Source organism: Oncorhynchus nerka, linkage group LG27, assembly GCF_034236695.1.
Source record: "Oncorhynchus nerka isolate Pitt River linkage group LG27, Oner_Uvic_2.0, whole genome shotgun sequence".
NCBI lineage: Eukaryota > Metazoa > Chordata > Actinopteri > Salmoniformes > Salmonidae > Oncorhynchus > Oncorhynchus nerka.
The window spans coordinates 104,616,177-104,634,264 of NC_088422.1; the positions used below are offsets into that span (position 1 = coordinate 104,616,177).

Genomic DNA, 18,088 nt, shown 5'->3' on the forward strand with positions numbered 1-18,088 from the left:
AGGGAGTTTGTTCCACCATTGGGGGCCAGAGCAGCGAACAGTTTTGACTGGGCTGCGCGGGAACTGTACTTCCTCAGTGGTAGGGAGGCGAGCAGGCCAGAGGTGGATGAACGCAGTGCCCTTGTTTGGGTGTAGGGCCTGATCAGAGCCTGGAGGTACTGAGGTGCCGTTCCCCTCACAGCTCCGTAGGCAAGCACCATGGTCTTGTAGCGGATGCGAGCTTCAACTGGAAGCCAGTGGAGAGAGCGGAGGAGCGGGGTGACGTGAGAGAACTTGGGAAGGTTGAACACCAGACGGGCTGCGGCGTTCTGGATGAGTTGTAGGGGTTTAATGGCACAGGCAGGGAGCCCAGCCAACAACGAGTTGCAGTAATCCAGACGGGAGATGACAAGTGCCTGGATTAGGACCTGCGCCGCTTCCTGTGTGAGGCAGGGTCGTACTCTGCGGATGTTGTAGAGCATGAACCTACAGGAACCGGCCACCGCCTTGATGTTAGTTGAGAACGACAGGGTGTTGTCCAGGATCACGCCAAGGTTCTAGCGCTCTGGAGGAGGAGGACACAATGGAGTTGTCAGCCGTGATGGCGAGATCATGGAACAGGCAGTCCTTCCCGGGAGGAAGAGCAGCTCCGTCTTGCAGGGTTTAAGCAGAGGTGGTGATCGTCATCCACACTGATATGTCTGCCAGACATGCAGGATGCGATTAGCCACCTGGCCATCAGAAAGGGAAAGGAGAATATTAATTGTGTGTCGTCTGCATAGCAATGATAGGAGAGACCATGTGAGGTTATGACAGAGGCCAAGTGACTTGGTGTACAGCGAGAATAGGGAGGGCCTAGAACAGAGCCTGAGGGGACACCAGTGGTGAAGCACGTGGTGAGAGACAATTCTCGCCACGCCACCTGTGGGAGCGACCTGTCAGGTAGGACGCAATCCAAGCGTGGGCCGCGCCGAGGGAGATGCCCAACTCGGAGAGGGTGGAGAGGAGGATCTGATGGTTCACAGTATCGAAGGCAGCCGATAGGTCTAGAAGGATGAGAGCAGAGAGAGGGGAGTTAGCTAGCAGTGCGGAGGCGCCTCCGTGATACAGAGAAGAGCAGTCTCAGTTGAATGACTAGTCTTGAAACCTGACTGATTTGGATCAAGAAGGTCATTCTGAGAGAGATAAGCGGGAGAGCTGACCAAGGGCCGTTCAAGAGTTTTGGAGAAAAGAAAGAAGGGATACTGGTCTGTAGTTGTTGACATCGGAGAGGGATCGAGTGTAGGTTTTTTCAGAAGGGGTGCAACTCTCGCTCTCTTGAAGACGGAAGGGACGTAGCCAGCGGTCAGGGATGAGTTGATGGCGGTGAGGTAAGGAGAAGGTCTCCGGAAATGGTCTGGAGAAGAGGAGGGGATAGGGTCAAGCGGGCAGGTTGTTGGGCGGCCGGCCGTCACAAGGCGAGATGTCATCTGGAGAGAGAGGAGAAAGAGGTCAGAGGCACAGGGTAGAGACGTGTAGAGCAGAACCAGCAGTGTCGTTTGACTTGTAAGCGAAAGGGATCGGATATCGTGACCTTCTTTTCAAAATGGTTGACAGAAGTCATCTGCAGAAGGGGAGGAGGAGGGGGAGGATTCAGGAGGGAGGAGAAGGTGGCAAAGAGCTTCCCTGGGGTTAGAGGCAGATGCTTGGAATTTAAGTGGTAGAAAGTGGCTTTGCAGCAGAGACAGAAGAGGAAAATGTAGAGGAGGAGTGAAAGGATGCCAGGTCCGCGGGAGGCGAGTTTTCCTCCATTTCCGCTCGGCTGCCCGGAACCCTGTTCTGTGAGCTCGCACTGGTCGTCGAGCCACGGAGCGGGAGGGGAGGACCCGAGCCGGCCTGGAGGATAGGGACATAGAGAGTCAAAGGATGCAGAAAGGGAGGGAGAGGAGGGTTGAGGAGGCAGAATCAGGAGTGGGTTGGAGAAGGTTTTGAGCAGAGGGAAGAGATGATAGGATGGAGAGGAGAGAGTAGCGGGGAGAGAGAGCGAAGGTTGGGGCGATACCATCCAGTAGGGGGCAGTGTGGGAAGTGTTGGATGAGGCGAGAGGGAAAAGGATACAAGGTAGTGGTCGGAACTTGGAGGAGTTGCAGTGAGGTTAGTGGAAGAACAGCATCTAGTAAAGATGAGGTCGTATTGCCTGCCCCCTTGTGAGTAGGGGGAAGGTGAGAGGGTGAGGTCAAAGAGAGGAGAGGAGTGGAAAGAAGGTCAAAGGTAGGCGTGGGGGAGGTTAAAAGTCGCCCAGAACTGTGAGAGGTGAGCCGTCCTCAGGAAAAGGAGCTTATCAAGGCATCAAGCTCATTGATGAACTCTCCGAGGGAACCTGGAGGCGATAAATGATAAGGATGTTAAGCTTGAAAGGGCTGGTAACTGTGACAGCATGGAATTCAAAGGAGGCGATAGACAGATGGGTAAGGGGAGAAAGAGAGAATGACCACTTGGGAGATGAGGATCCCGGTGCCACCACCCGCTGACCAGAAGCTCTCGGGGTGTGCGAGGAGCACGTGGGCGGACGAAAGAGAGCAGTAGGAGGAGCAGTGTTATCTGTGGTGATCCATGTTTCCGTCAGTGCCAAGTCGAGGGACTGGAGGAGGCATAGGCTGAGATGAACTCTGCCTTGTTGGCCGCAGATCGGCAGTTCCAGAAGCTACCGGAGACCTGGAACTCCACGTGGGTCGTGCGACGCTGGGACCACCAGATTAGGGTGGCCGCGGCCCACGCGGTAATGGAAGCGTTTGTATGGTCTGTGCAGAGAGGAGAGAACAGGGATAGACAGACACATAGTTGACAGGCTACAGAAGAGGCTACGCTAATGCAAAAGGAGATTGGAATGACAAGTGGACTACACGTCTCGAATGTTCAGAAAGTTAAGCTTACGTAGCAAGAATCTTATTGACTAAAATGATTAAAATGATACAGTACTGCTGAAGTAGGCTAGCTGGCAGTGGCTGCATTGTTGGCACTACACTAATCAAGTCGTTCCGTTGAGTGTGATAGTTTCTACAGTGCTGCTATTCGGGGCTGTTGATTACGTTCGTTTGCGTTAAGACGACAATAGCTGGCTAGCTAACCTAGAAAATGAAAGCTCTAGACTACACAATTATCTTTGATACAAAGACGGCTATGTAGCTAGCTATGTAGCTAGCTACGATCAAACAAATCAAGCCGTTGTACTGTAATGAAATGAAATGAAAATGTGATACTACCTGTGGAGGCGAGCGAATCACGACCGGGTTGTTGAGTGAGGAAGTTCTATTGAAACGTTGGCTAGCTAGCAGTGTCTCCTACGTTAAGGACGACAAATAGCTGGCTAGCTAACCTCGGGGGTGGCAGCATCATGTTGTGGGAGTGGCAGCATCATGTTGTGGGAGTGGCAGCATCATGTTGTGGGAGTGGCAGCATCATGTTGTGGGAGTGGTAGCATCATGTTGTGGGGGTGGCAGCATCATGTTGTGGGGGTGGCAGCATCATGTTGTGGGGGTGGCAGCATCATGTTGTGGGGGTGGCAGCATCATGTTGCGGGGTGGCAGCATCATGTTGCGGGAGTGGCAGCATCATGTTGGAGTGGCAGCATCATGTTGCGGGAGTGGCAGCATCATGTTGCGGGGTGGCAGCATCATGTTGTGGGAGTGGCAGCATCATGTTGTGGGGGTGGCAGCATCATGTTGTGGGGGTGGCAGCATCATGTTGTGGGAGTGGCAGCATCATGTTGTGGGAGTGGCAGCATCATGTTGTGGGGGTGGCAGCATCATGTTGTGGGGTGGCAACATCATGTTGTGGGGGTGGCAGCATCATGTTGTGGGGGTGGCAGCATCATGTTGTGGGGGTGGCAGCATCATGTTGTGGGGGTGGCAGCATCATGTTGTAGAGGGTGGCAGCATCATGTTGTGGGAGTGGCAGCATCATGTTGTGAGGGTGGCAGCATCATGTTGCGGGGGTGGCAGCATCATGTTGTGGGAGTGGCAGCATCACACTTACCACGCTGCACATTGGTCCTCACCTTCTTCCACCGCCAACGGCCGTTACACAACTACTCATTGAGTGAATGTGAACATCATGTTGACTGGGGATGTGGCAGAAATAAATGTTGAAATAAATAATGGCAGCATCAAATGTTGTGGCTGGCATGGCAGCATCATTTGTGGGGTGTAGCAGATAAAATGTTGTGGGGTGGCAGCATCATGTTTGGTAGAGACTGCCCGGAATCAGATCCTCCTCCTCCTCAACAGAGAATCAGGTCCTCCTCCTCAGCAGCATCATGTCCTGTCAACAGGCCCACTGTAAACAGAGCATCATGTCCTGTCAACAGAGCCCACTGTAAACAGAATCAAGGTCCTCCTCCTCAACAGGAATCAGGTCCTCCTCCCACCTCAGCAGAGCCCACTGTTGTGGGAGTGGCAACAGGTCCTCCTCCTGTCAGAGCCCACTGTAAACAGAGAATCAGTCCTCCTCCTCACAGTAAACTTCAACTTCTCCTTAGGTAGACAGGTCCTACCTCACAAGTCCTCCTCCTCCTCAACAGAGAATGTCCTCCCTCCTCCTCAACAGAGAATCAGGCTCAACAGAGCCCACTGTAAACAGAGAATCAGGTCCTCCACCTCAACAAGAGCCCACTGTAAACAGAGAATCAGGTCCTCCTCCATCAATTCAGAAATGAAGTTGTGATCCTCAGCTGAGCCCATAAAGAGAATCAGGTCCTCCTTTACCTCAACAGAACTGTCAGAGAATCAGGTAGGACTGAGCAGAGAAAGGTCCTCATCCTCTATCCCAGCAAGAGTGCAAAATGAGAATCAGGTCCTCCTCCTCCTCAACAGAGAATCAGGTCCTCCTCCTCCAGAGAATCAGGTCCTCCTCCTCAACAGAGAATCAGGTCCCCCTCCTCCTCAGAGCCCACTGTAAACAGAGAATCAGGTCCTCCTCCTCAACAGAGAATCAGGTCCTCCTCCTCAGAACACAGAGAATCAGGTCCTCCACCTCAACAGAGCCCACTGTAAACAGAGAATCAGGTCCTCCTCCTCAACCTAAAACAGAGAATCAGGTCCCTCCTCTCCTCAACAGAGCCCACTGTAAACAGAGAATCAGGTCCTCCACCCCAACAGAGAATCAGGTCCTCCACCTCAACAGAGCCCACTGTAAACAGAGAATCAGGTCCTCCTCAACAGAGAACTGAGAATCAGGTCCTCCTCAACAGAGAATCAGGTCCTCCACCTCAACAGAGAATCAACAGGTCCTCCTCCTCCTCCTCAACAGAGACCACTGTAAACAGAGAATCAGGGTCCTCCTCCTCAACACAGAATCAGGTCCTCCACCTCAACAGAGCCCACTGTAAACAGAGAATCAGGTCCTCCTCCTCAGCAGAGCCCACTGTAAACAGAGAATCAGGTCTTCCTCCTCAACAGAGAATCAGGTCCTCCACCTCAACAGAGAATCAGGTCCTCCTCCTCAACAGAGAATCAGGTCCTCCTCCTCCTCAACCTCCTCCTCAACAGAGCCCACTGTAAACAGAGAATCAGGTCCTCCCACCTCAACAGAGCCCACTGTAAAAGAGAATCAGGTCCTCCTCCTCAACAGAGCCCACTGTAAACAGAGAATCAGGTCCTCCTCCTCCTCAACAGAGCCCACTGTAAACAGAGAATCAGGTCCTCCTCCTCAACAGAGCCCACTGTAAACAGAAGATCAGGTCCTCCTCCTCAACAGAGCCCACTGTAAACAGAGAATCAGGTCTCCTCCTCAACAGAGGAATCAGGTCCCCCTCCTCCTCAACAGAGAATCAGGTCCTCCTCAACAGAGCCACTGTAAACAGAGAATCAGGTCCTCCACCTCAACAGAGCCCACTGTAAAACAGAGAATCAGGTCCTCCTCCTCAACAGAACAGAGAATCAGGTCCTCCTCCTCCTCAACAGAGCCCACTGTAAACAGAGAATCAGGTCCTCCTCCTCAACAGAGAATCAGGTCCTCCACCTCAACAGAGCCCACTGTAAACAGAGAATCAGGTCCTCCTCAACAGAGCCCACTGTAAACAGAGAATCAGGTCCTCCTCAACAGAGAATCAGGTCCTCCTCCTCCTCAACAGAGAATCAGGTCATCCTCCTCAACAGAGAATCAGGTCCTCCTCCTCAACAGAGAATCAGGTCCTCCTCAACAGTCAGGTCCTCCTCCTCCTCAACAGAGACCACTGTAAACAGAGAATCAGGTCCTCCTCCTCAACAGAGAATCAGGTCCTCCTCCTCCACCTCAACAGAGCCCACTGTAAACAGAGAATCAGGTCCTCCTCCTCCTCAACAGAGCCCACTGTAAACAGAGAATCAGGTCCTCCTCTACCTCAACAGAGCCCACTGTAAACAGAGAATCAGGTCCTCCTCCTCAACAGAGAATCAGGTCCTCCTCCTCAACAGAGAATCAGGTCCTCCTCCTCAACAGAGCTCAGAATCAGAGAATCAGGTCCTCCTCCTCAACAGAGAATCAGGTCCTCCTCCTCAACAGAGCCCACTGTAAACAGAGAATCAGGTCCTCCCACCTCAACAGAGCCCACTGTAAACAGAGAATCAGGTCCTCCTCCTCCTCAACAGAGCCCACTGTAAACAGAGAATCAGGTCCTCCTCTCCTCAACAGAGCCCACTGTAAACAGAGAATCAGGTCCTCCTCCTCAACAGAGCCCAGGTCCTCCTCCTCAACAGAGAATCAGGTCCTCCACCTCAACAGAAGAATCAGGTCCCCCTCCTCCTCAACAGAGAATCAGGTCCTCCTCCTCAACAGAGCCCACTGTAAAACAGAGAATCAGGGTCCTCCTCCTCAACAGAGAAACAGAGAATCAGGTCCTCCTCCTCAACAGAGAATCAGGTCCTCCTCCTCAACAGAGAATCAGGTCCTCCTCCTCCTCAACAGAGAATCAGGCTCCACCTAAACAGAGAATCAGGTCCTCCTCAACAGAGCCCACTGTAAACAGAGAATCAGGTCCTCCTCCTCAACAGAGAATCAGGTCCTCCCCACCTCAACAGAGCTCACTGTAAACAGAGAATCAGGGTCCTCCTCTCAACAGAGCCCACTGTAAACAGAGAATCAGGTCCTCCTCTCAACAGAGAATCAGGTCCTCCTCCTCAACAGAGCCCACTGTAAACAGAGAATCAGGTCCTCCTCCTCAACAGAGAACCAGCAAACAGAGAATCAGGTCCTCCTCCTCAACAGAGAGAATCAGAGTCAGGTCCTCCTCCTCAACAGAGCCCACTGTAAACAGAGAATCAGGTCCTCCTCACTGTAAACAGAGAATCAGGTCCTCCTCCTCAACAGAGCCCACTGTAAACAGAGAATCAGGTCCTCCTCCTCCACCTCAACAGAGCCCACTGTAAACAGAGAATCAGGTCCTCCTCCCCTCAACAGAGCCCACTGTAAACAGAGAATCAGTCCTCCTCAACAGAGAATCAGGTCCTCCCTCCTCAACAGAGCCCCTGTAAACAGAGAATCAGGTCCTCCTCCTCAACAGAATCAGGTCAGGTCCTCCCACCTCAACAGAGCCCACTGTAAACAGAGAATCAGGTCCTCCACCTCAACAGAGCCCACTGTAAACAGAGAATCAGGTCCTCCTCCTCAACAGAGAATTGTAAACAGAGAATCAGGTCCTCCACCTCAACAGACAGAGAATCAGGTCCTCCTCCCTCAACAGAGAATCAGGTCCTCCACCTCAACAGAGCCTCAACAGAGCCCACTGTAAACAGAGAATCAGGTCCTCCTCAACAGAGAGCACCTCAACAGAGCCCACTGTAAACAGAGAATCAGGTCCTCCTCAACAGAGAATCAGGTCCTCCTCCTCAACAGAGAATCAGGTCCTCCTCCTCAACAGAGCTCACTGTAAACAGAGAATCCAGGTCCTCCTCAACAGAGCCCACTGTAAACAGAGAATCAGGTCCTCCTCCTCAGAGCCCAACAGAGAATCAGGTCCTCCACCTCAACAGAGCCCACTGTAAACAGAGAATCAGGTCCCTCCAGCCTCAACAGAGAATCAGGTCCTCCTCCTCAACAGAGCCCACTGTAAACAGAGAATCAGGTCCTCCTCCTCCTCAACAGAGCCTCCTGTAAACAGAGAATCAGGTCCTCCTCCTCAACAGAGCCCACTGTAAACAGAGAATCAGGTCCTCCTCCTCAACAGAGAGGTCCTCCTGTCAACAGAGAATCAGGTCCTCCACCTCCTCAACAGAGCTCACTGTAAACAGAGAATCAGGTCCTCCTCTCAACAGAGAATCAGGTCCTCCTCTCAACAGAGCCCACTGTAAACAGAGAATCAGGTCCTCCTCCCACCTCAACAGAGCCCACTGTAAACAGAGAATCAGGTCCTCCTCCTCCTCAACAGAGCCCACTGTAAACAGAGAATCAGGTCCTCCACCTACCTCAACAGAGCCCACTGTAAACAGAGAATCAGGTCCTCCTCCTCAACAGAGAATCAGGTCCTCCTCTAAACAGAGAATCAGGTCCTCCCAACCTCAACAGAGCCTCACTGTAAACAGAGAATCAGGTCCTCCTCCTCAACAGAGAATCAGGTCCTCCTCCTCAACAGAGAATCAGGTCCTCCTCCTCAACAGAGCCCACTGTAAACAGAGAATCAGGTCCTCCTCCTCAACAGAGAATCAGGTCCTCCACCTCAACAGAGCCCACTGTAAACAGAGAATCAGGTCCTCCTCCTCAACAGAGCCCACTGTAAACAGAGAATCAGGTCCTCCTCCACCTCAACAGAGCCCACTGTAAACAGAGAATCAGGTCCTCCTCCTCAACAGAGCCCACTGTAAACAGAGATCAGGTCCTCCTCCAGAGAATCAGGTCCTCCTCCACCTCAACAGAGAATCATCCTCCTCCACCTCAACAGAGAATCAGGTCCTCCTCCACCTCAACAGAGAATCAGGCCCACTGTAAACAGAGAATCAGGTCCTCTTCCTCAACAGAGAATCAGGTCCTCCACCTCAACAGAGCTCACTGTAAACAGAGAATCAGGTCCTCCTCCTCCTCAACAGAGCCCACTGTAAACAGAGAATCAGGTCCTCCCTCCTCAACAGAGAATCAGGTCCTCCTCCTCAACAGAGCCCACTGTAAACAGAGAATCAGGTCCTCCTCCTCAACACTGTAAACAGAGAATCAGGTCCTCCACCTCAACAGAGCCCACTGTAAACAGAGAATCAGGTCCTCCACCTCAACAGAGCCCACTGTAAACAGAGAATCAGGTCCTCCTCCTCAACAGAGCCCACTGTAAACAGAGAATCAGGTCCTCCTCCTCAACAGAGCCCACTGTAAACAGAGAATCAGGTCCTCCTCAACAGAGCCCACTGTAAACAGAGAATCATGTCCTCCTCCTCAACAGAGCCCACTGTAAACAGAGAATGTCCTAAACAGAGAATCAGGTCCTCCACCTCAACAGAGCCCACTGTAAACAGAGAATCAGGTCCTCCTCCTCAACAGAGCCACTGTAAACAGAGAATCAGGTCCTCCTCCTCAACAGAGCCCACTGTAAACAGAGAATCAGGTCCTCCTCCTCAACAGAGCCCACTGTAAACAGAGAATCAGGTCCTCCTCCTCAACAGAGCCAACTGTAAACAGAGAATCAGGTCCTCCTCCTCAACAGAGAATCAGGTCCTCCTCCACCTCAACAGAGCCCACTGTAAACAGAGAATCAGGTCCTCCACCTCAACAGAGAATCAGGTCCTCCTCCTCAACAGAGCCCACTGTAAACAGAGAATCAGGTCCTCCTCCTCAACAGAGAATCAGGCCCAGAGCCCACTGTAAACAGAGAATCAGGTCCTCCTCCTCAGAGAATCAGGTCCTCCTCAACAGAGCCCACTGTAAACAGAGAATCAGGTCCTCCTCCTCAACCTCAACAGAGAATCAGGTCCTCCACCTCAACAGAGAGTAAACAGAGAATCAGGTCCTCCACAGAGCCTCAACAGAGAATCAGGTCTCCTCCTCCTCAACAGAGCCACTGTAAACAGAGAATCAGGTCCTCCACCTCAACAGAGCCCACTGTAAACAGAGAATCAGGTCCTCCTCCTCCTCAACACAGAATCAGGTCCTCCACCTCAACAGAGCCCACTGTAAACAGAGAATCAGGTCCTCCACCTCAACAGAGCCCACTGTAAACAGAGAATCAGGTCCTCCTCCTCAACAGAGAATCAGGTCCTCCTCCTCAACAGAGAATCAGGTCCTCCACCTCAACAGAGCCCACTGTAAACAGAGAATCAGGTCCTCCACCTCAACAGAGCCCACTGTAAACAGAGAATCAGGTCCTCCTCCTCCTCAACAGAGCCCACTGTAAACAGAGAATCAGGTCCTCCTCTTCCACCTCAACAGAGAATCAGGTCCTCCACCTCAACAGAGAATCAGGTCCTCCACCTCAACAGAGAATCAGGTCCTCCTCCACCTCAACAGAGCCCACTGTAAACAGAGAACCACTACCACACAGCCTTGTGTACCACGGAACGTGTGTCATTCAACAACCACACCGTACGATCGGTGTCGTACATGACATAGGCTATGCAACATCCTCACGACATAGGCTATGCAACATCCTCACGACATAGGCTATGCAACATCCTCACGACATGGGCTATGCAACATCCTCACGTTAAAAAGAAACGTCTCTTCTGTATGGATCAGCTGATGAGCATAAAGTTAGGACAGTTTCCTGTCTCGCTGAACGGCTGAGTCCCCATTGTTATGCAGACTGTCCTGCTGCTTCTTCAGTCACACAGACAAGTGCTCTCAGGATGTTGTGAGAGTGGAAGCTTCACACAGCAATCAGACAGAAGGAAAAGGTTGAAGAGGAATACGGTCCGCTGCGTCCCAAATGGGACCCTTATCCCTATATAGTGCACTACTTTAGACCAGAGCCCTATAGGACCCTATTCCCTATAAAGTGCATTACTTTAGACCAGGACCCTATTCCCTATATAGAAAATCAAATCAAGAGTCGGCTTTCTATTCCGCAACAAAGCCTCCTTCACTCACGCCGCCAAACTTACCCTAGTAAAACTGACTATCCTACCGATCCTCGACTTCGGCGATGTCATCTACAAAATAGCTTCCAACACTCTACTCAGCAAACTGGATGCAGTTTATCACAGTGCCATCCGTTTTGTCACTAAAGCACCTTATACCACCCACCACTGCGACTTGTATGCTCTAGTCGGCTGGCCCTCGCTACATATTCGTCGCCAGACCCACTGGCTCCAGGTCATCTACAAGTCCATGCTAGGTAAAGCTCCGCCTTATCTCAGTTCACTGGTCACGATGGCAACACCCACCCGTAGCACACGCTCCAGCAGGTGTATCTCACTGATCATCCCTAAAGCCAACACCTCATTTGGCCGCCTTTCGTTCCAGTTCTCTGCTGCCTGTGACTGGAACGAATTGCAAAAATCGCTGAAGTTGGAGACTTTTATCTCCCTCACCAACTTCAAACAACAGCTATCTGAGCAGCTAACCGATCGGTGCAGCTGTACCTGGTCTATCGGTAAATAGCCCACCCACTTTTACCTACCTCATCCCCATACTGTTTTTATTTATTTACTTTTCTGCTCTTTTGCACACCAATATCTCTACCTGTACATGACCATCTGATCATTTATCACTCCAGTGTTAATCTGTAAAATTGTAATTATTCGCCTACCTCCTCATGCCTTTTGCACACAATGTATATAGACTCTCTTTTTTTCTACTGTGTTATTGACTTGTTAATTGTTTACTCCATGTGTAACTCTGTGTTGTCTGTTCACAGTGCTATGCTTTATCTTGGCCAGGTCGCAGTTGCAAATGAGAACTTGTTCTCAACTAGCCTACCTGGTTAAATAAAGGTGTTCTCAACTAGCCTACCTGGTTAAATAAAGGTGTTCTCAACTAGCCTACCTGGTTAAATAAAGGTGTTCTCAACTAGCCTACCTGGTTAAATAAAGGTGTTCTCAACTAGCCTACCTGGTTAAATAAAGGTGTTCTCAACTAGCCTACCTGGTTAAATAAAAGTGTTCTCAACTAGCCTACCTGGTTAAATAAAGGTGTTCTCAACTAGCCTACCTGGTTAAATAAAGGTGTTCTCAACTAGCCTACCTGGTTAAATAAAGGTGTTCTCAACTAGCCTACCTGGTTAAATAAAGGTGTTCTCAACTAGCCTACCTGGTTAAATAAAGGTGTTCTCAACTAGCCTACCTGGTTAAATAAAGGTGTTCTCAACTAGCCTACCTGGTTAAATAAAGGTGTTCTCAACTAGCCTACCTGGTTAAATAAAGGTGTTCTCAACTAGCCTACCTGGTTAAATAAAGGTGTTCTCAACTAGCCTACCTGGTTAAATAAAGGTGTTCTCAACTAGCCTACCTGGTTAAATAAAGGTGTTCTCAACTAGCTTACCTGGTTAAATAAAGGTGTTCTCAACTAGCCTACCTGGTTAAATAAAGGTGTTCTCAACTAGCCTACCTGGTTAAATAAAGGTGTTCTCAACTAGCCTACCTGGTTAAATAAAAGTGTTCTCAACTAGCCTACCTGGTTAAATAAAGGTGTTCTCAACTAGCCTACCTGGTTAAATAAAGGTGTTCTCAACTAGCCTACCTGGTTAAATAAAGGTGTTCTCAACCAGCCTACCTGGTTAAATAAAGGTGTTCTCAACTAGCCTACCTGGTTAAATAAAGGTGTTCTCAACTAGCCTACCTGGTTAAATAAAGGTGTTCTCAACTAGCCTACCTGGTTAAATAAAGGTGTTCTCAACTAGCCTACCTGGTTAAATAAAGGTGTTCTCAACTAGCCTACCTGGTTAAATAAAGGTGTTCTCAACTAGCCTACCTGGTTAAATAAAGGTGTTCTCAACTAGCCTACCTGGTTAAATAAAGGTGTTCTCAACTAGCCTACCTGGTTAAATAAAGGTGTTCTCAACTAGCCTACCTGGTTAAATAAAGGTGTTCTCAACTAGCCTACCTGGTTAAATAAAGGTGTTCTCAACTAGCCTACCTGGTTAAATAAAGGTGTTCTCAACTAGCCTACCTGGTTAAATAAAGGTGTTCTCAACTAGCCTACCTGGTTAAATAAAGCTGTTCTCAACTAGCCTACCTGGTTAAATAAAGGTGTTCTCAACTAGCCTACCTGGTTAAATAAAGGTGTTCTCAACTAGCCTACCTGGTTAAATAAAGGTGTTCTCAACTAGCCTACCTGGTTAAATAAAGGTGTTCTCAACTAGCCTACCTGGTTAAATAAAGGTGTTCTCAACTAGCCTACCTGGTTAAATAAAGGTGTTCTCAACTAGCCTACCTGGTTAAATAAAGGTGTTCTCAACTAGCCTACCTGGTTAAATAAAGGTGTTCTCAACTAGCCTACCTGGTTAAATAAAGGTGTTCTCAACTAGCCTACCTGGTTAAATAAAGGTGTTCTCAACTAGCCTACCTGGTTAAATAAAGGTGTTCTCAACTAGCCTACCTGGTTAAATAAAGGTGTTCTCAACTAGCCTACCTGGTTAAATAAAGGTGTTCTCAACTAGCCTACCTGGTTAAATAAAGGTGTTCTCAACTAGCCTACCTGGTTAAATAAAGGTGTTCTCAACTAGCCTACCTGGTTAAATAAAGGTGTTCTCAACTAGCCTACCTGGTTAAATAAAGGTGTTCTCAACTAGCCTACCTGGTTAAATAAAGGTGTTCTCAACTAGCCTACCTGGTTAAATAAAGGTGTTCTCAACTAGCCTACCTGGTTAAATAAAGGTGTTCTCAACTAGCCTACCTGGTTAAATAAAGGTGTTCTCAACTAGCCTACCTGGTTAAATAAAGGTGTTCTCAACTAGCCTACCTGGTTAAATAAAAGTGTTCTCAACTAGCCTACCTGGTTAAATAAAGGTGTTCTCAACTAGCCTACCTGGTTAAATAAAGGTGTTCTCAACTAGCCTACCTGGTTAAATAAAGGTGTTCTCAACCAGCCTACCTGGTTAAATAAAGGTGTTCTCAACTAGCCTACCTGGTTAAATAAAGGTGTTCTCAACTAGCCTACCTGGTTAAATAAAGGTGTTCTCAACTAGCCTACCTGGTTAAATAAAGGTGTTCTCAAAACCTGGTTAAATAAAGGTGTTCTCAACTAGCCTACCTGGTTAAATAAAGGTCTTCTGTTAAACTAGCCTACCTGGTTAAATAAAGGTGTTCCAACTAGCCTACCTGGTTAAATAAAGGTGTTCTCAACTAGCCTACCTGGTTAAATAAAAGGTGTTCTCAACTAGCCTACCTGGTTGAAGGTGTTCTAACTAGCCTACCTGGATGCTGAGGTGCCTACCTGGTTAAAACAGCCCACTCTGGACATCTAAGCCCCTGGTTAAATAAACTCTGCCTACCTGCTGGTGTCTGTTAAACAGCCCACCTGGCTTCACTGAGGTGTTCTAACCCACTCTGATGCTGTTAAAATAAAGGTGTTCTCTGTCTGTTAAACAGCCCACTACCTGTTAAATACATCTAACCCACCTGGTTAAATGAGGTGTCAGCCTACATCTGGTTAAAACAGGTGCCCAGCCTACCTGGACATCTAACCCACTCTGATGCTGAGGTGTCTGTACCTGGTTAAAACAGCCCACTACCTGACATCTAATCCCTATATAGATACTGTCTGATGCTGAGGTGTCTGTTAAACAGCCCAGCCCACTCTGATGCTGAGGTGTCTGTTAAACAGCCCACTCTGACATCTAACCCACTCTGATGCTGAGGTGTCTGTCTGTTAAACAGCCCACTCTGACATCTAACCCACTCTGATGCTGAGGTGTCTGTCTGTTAAACAGCCCACTCTGACATCTAACCCACTCTGATGCTGAGGTGTCTGTCTGTTAAACAGCCCACTCTGACATCTAACCCACTCTGATGCTGAGGTGTCTGTTAAACAGCCCACTCTGACATCTAACCCACTCTGATGCTGAGGTGGTCAGTCTGTTAAACAGCCCACTCTGACATCTAACCCACTCTGATGCTGAGGTGTCTGTCTGTTAAACAGCCCACTCTGACATCTAACCCACTCTGATGCTGAGGTGGTCTGTCTGTTAAACAGCCCACTCTGACATCTAACCCACTCTGATGCTGAGGTGGTCAGTCTGTTAAACAGCCCACTCTGACAGCTAACCCACTCTGATGCTGAGGTGTCTGTTAAACAGCCCACTCTGACATCTAACCCACTCTGATGCTGAGGTGTCTGTCTGTTAAACAGCCCACTCTGACATCTAACCCACTCTGATGCTGAGGTGTCTGTTAAACAGCCCACTCTGACATCTAACCCACTCTGATGCTGAGGTGTCTGTCTGTTAAACAGCCCACTCTGACAGCTAACCCACTCTGATGCTGAGGTGTCTGTCTGTTAAACAGCCCACTCTGACATCTAACCCACTCTGATGCTGAGGTGTCTGTCTGTTAAACAGCCCACTCTGACAGCTAACCCACTCTGATGCTGAGGTGGTCAGTCTGTTAAACAGCCCACTCTGACAGCTAACCCACTCTGATGCTGAGGTGTCTGTCTGTTAAACAGCCCACTGTGACATCTAACCCACTCTGATGCTGAGGTGTCTGTTAAACAGCCCACTCTGACATCTAACCCACTCTGATGCTGAGGTGTCTGTTAAACAGCCCACTCTGACATCTAACCCACTCTGATGCTGAGGTGTCTGTCTGTTAAACAGCCCACTCTGACATCTAACCCACTCTGATGCTGAGGTGTCTGTTAAACAGCCCACTCTGACATCTAACCCACTCTGATGCTGAGGTGTCTGTTAAACAGCCCACTCTGACATCTAACCCACTCTGATGCTGAGGTGTCTGTTAAACAGCCCACTCTGACATCTAACCCACTCTGATGCTGAGGTGTCTGTTAAACAGCCCACTCTGACATCTAACCCACTCTGATGCTGAGGTGTCTGTCTGTTAAACAGCCCACTCTGACATCTAACCCACTCTGATGCTGAGGTGTCTGTCTGTTAAACAGCCCACTCTGACATCTAACCCACTCTGATGCTGAGGTGGTCTGTCTGTTAAACAGCCCACTCTGACATCTAACCCACTCTGATGCTGAGGTGTCTGTCTGTTAAACAGCCCACTCTGACATCTAACCCACTCTGATGCTGAGGTGGTCTGTCTGTTAAACAGCCCACTCTGACATCTAACCCACTCTGATGCTGAGGTGTCTGTCTGTTAAACAGCCCACTCTGACAGCTAACCCACTCTGATGCTGAGGTGTCTGTTAAACAGCCCACTCTGACATCTAACCCACTCTGATGCTGAGGTGTCTGTCTGTTAAACATTCCACTCTGACATCTAACCCACTCTGATGCTGAGGTGTCTGTTAAACATTCCACTCTGACATCTAACCCACTCTGATGCTGAGGTGTCTGTCTGTTAAACAGCCCACTCTGACATCTAACCCACTCTGATGCTGAGGTGTCTGTCTGTTAAACAGCCCACTCTGACATCTAACCCACTCTGATGCTGAGGTGTCTGTTAAACAGCCCACTCTGACATCTAACCCACTCTGATGCTGAAGTGTCTGTTAAACAGCCCACTCTGACATCTAACCCACTCCTATGCTGAGGTGTCTGTCTGTTAAACAGCCCACTCTGACATCTAACCCACTCTGATGCTGAGGTGTCTGTTAAACAGCCCACTCTGACATCTAACCCACTCTGATGCTGAGGTGTCTGTCTGTTAAACAGCCCACTCTGACATCTAACCCACTCTGATGCTGAGGTGTCTGTTAAACAGCCCACTCTGACAGCTAACCCACTCTGATGCTGAGGTGTCTGTCTGTTCAACAGCCCACTCTGACATCTAACCCACTCTGATGCTGAGGTGTCTGTTAAACATTCCACTCTGACATCTAACCCACTCTGATGCTGAGGTGTCTGTTAAACAGCCCACTCTGACATCTAACCCACTCTGATGCTGAGGTGTCTGTCTGTTAAACAGCCCACTCTGACATCTAACCCACTCTGATGCTGAGGTGTCTGTTAAACAGCCCACTCTGACATCTAACCCACTCTATTGAGAGGTGTCTCTTGTTGTCATGACTTACCTGGAACACCTATTGAGAGGTGTCTCTTGTTGTCATGACTTACCTGGAACACCTATTGAGAGGTGTCTCTTGTTGTCATGACTTACCTGGAACACCTATTGAGATGTGTCTCTTGTTGTAATGACCTACCTGGAACACCTATTGAGATGTTTCTCTTGTTGTCATGACTTACCTGGAACACCTATTGAGAGGTGTCTCTTGTTGTCATGACTTACCTGGAACACCTATTGAGAGGTGTCTCTTGTTGTCATGACTTACCTGGAACACCTATTGAGATGTGTCTCTTGTTGTAATGACCTACCTGGAACACCTATTGAGATGTTTCTCTTGTTGTCATGACTTACCTGGAACACCTACTGAGATGTTTCTCTTGTTGTCATGACTTACCTGGAACACCTATTGAGATGTGTCTCTTGTTGTCATGACCTACCTGGAACACCTATTGAGAGGTGTCTCTTGTTGTAATGACCTACCTGGAACACCTATTGAGAGGTGTCTCTTGTTGTAATGACTTACCTGGAACACCTATTGAGATGTTTCTCTTGTTGTCATGACTTACCTGGAACACCTATTGAGATGTTTCTCTTGTTGTCATGACTTACCTGGAACACCTATTGAGATGTGTCTCTTGTTGTCATGACTTACCTGGAACACCTACTGAGATGTTTCTCTTGTTGTCATGACTTACCTGGAACACCTATTGAGATGTGTCTCTTGTTGTCATGACTTACCTGGAACACCTATTGAGAGGTGTCTCTTGTTGTCATGACGTACCTGGTGGTTGTGCAGCTTGTGTCTTCTGTCTCCCCGGGTTTATGATCCACAGTATTTCTGAATCCACTGGGTTTATGATCCACAGTATTTCTGAATCAACTGGGTTTATGCGATTGTGAGATCCACAGTATTTCTGAATCCACTGACTGATATATGTTAATTGTACAACTCAACTACTGCATTATTTACCTAGAAATACTGAGTGACAAAACATTAAGAACACCTTCCTAATATAGAGTTACACCCCCCTCCCCTCTGAACAGCC

At 48.9% G+C, this 18,088-nt stretch overlaps 1 protein-coding gene across 1 annotated transcript in view; it reads right to left on the reverse strand.

Moving 5' to 3' along the window:
• Positions 1 to 4,005, reverse strand: part of LOC135565159 (pleckstrin homology domain-containing family G member 4B-like) — a 46,861-nt gene extending 42,856 nt beyond the window's left edge. Inside the window, exon 1 of the mRNA XM_065011220.1 lies at positions 3,994 to 4,005. Within this exon, the coding sequence (XP_064867292.1) occupies positions 3,994 to 4,005 (12 nt within the window). The remainder of the gene's footprint in view (positions 1 to 3,993) is intronic.
• Between the last annotated feature and the right edge of the window lie 14,083 nt (positions 4,006 to 18,088).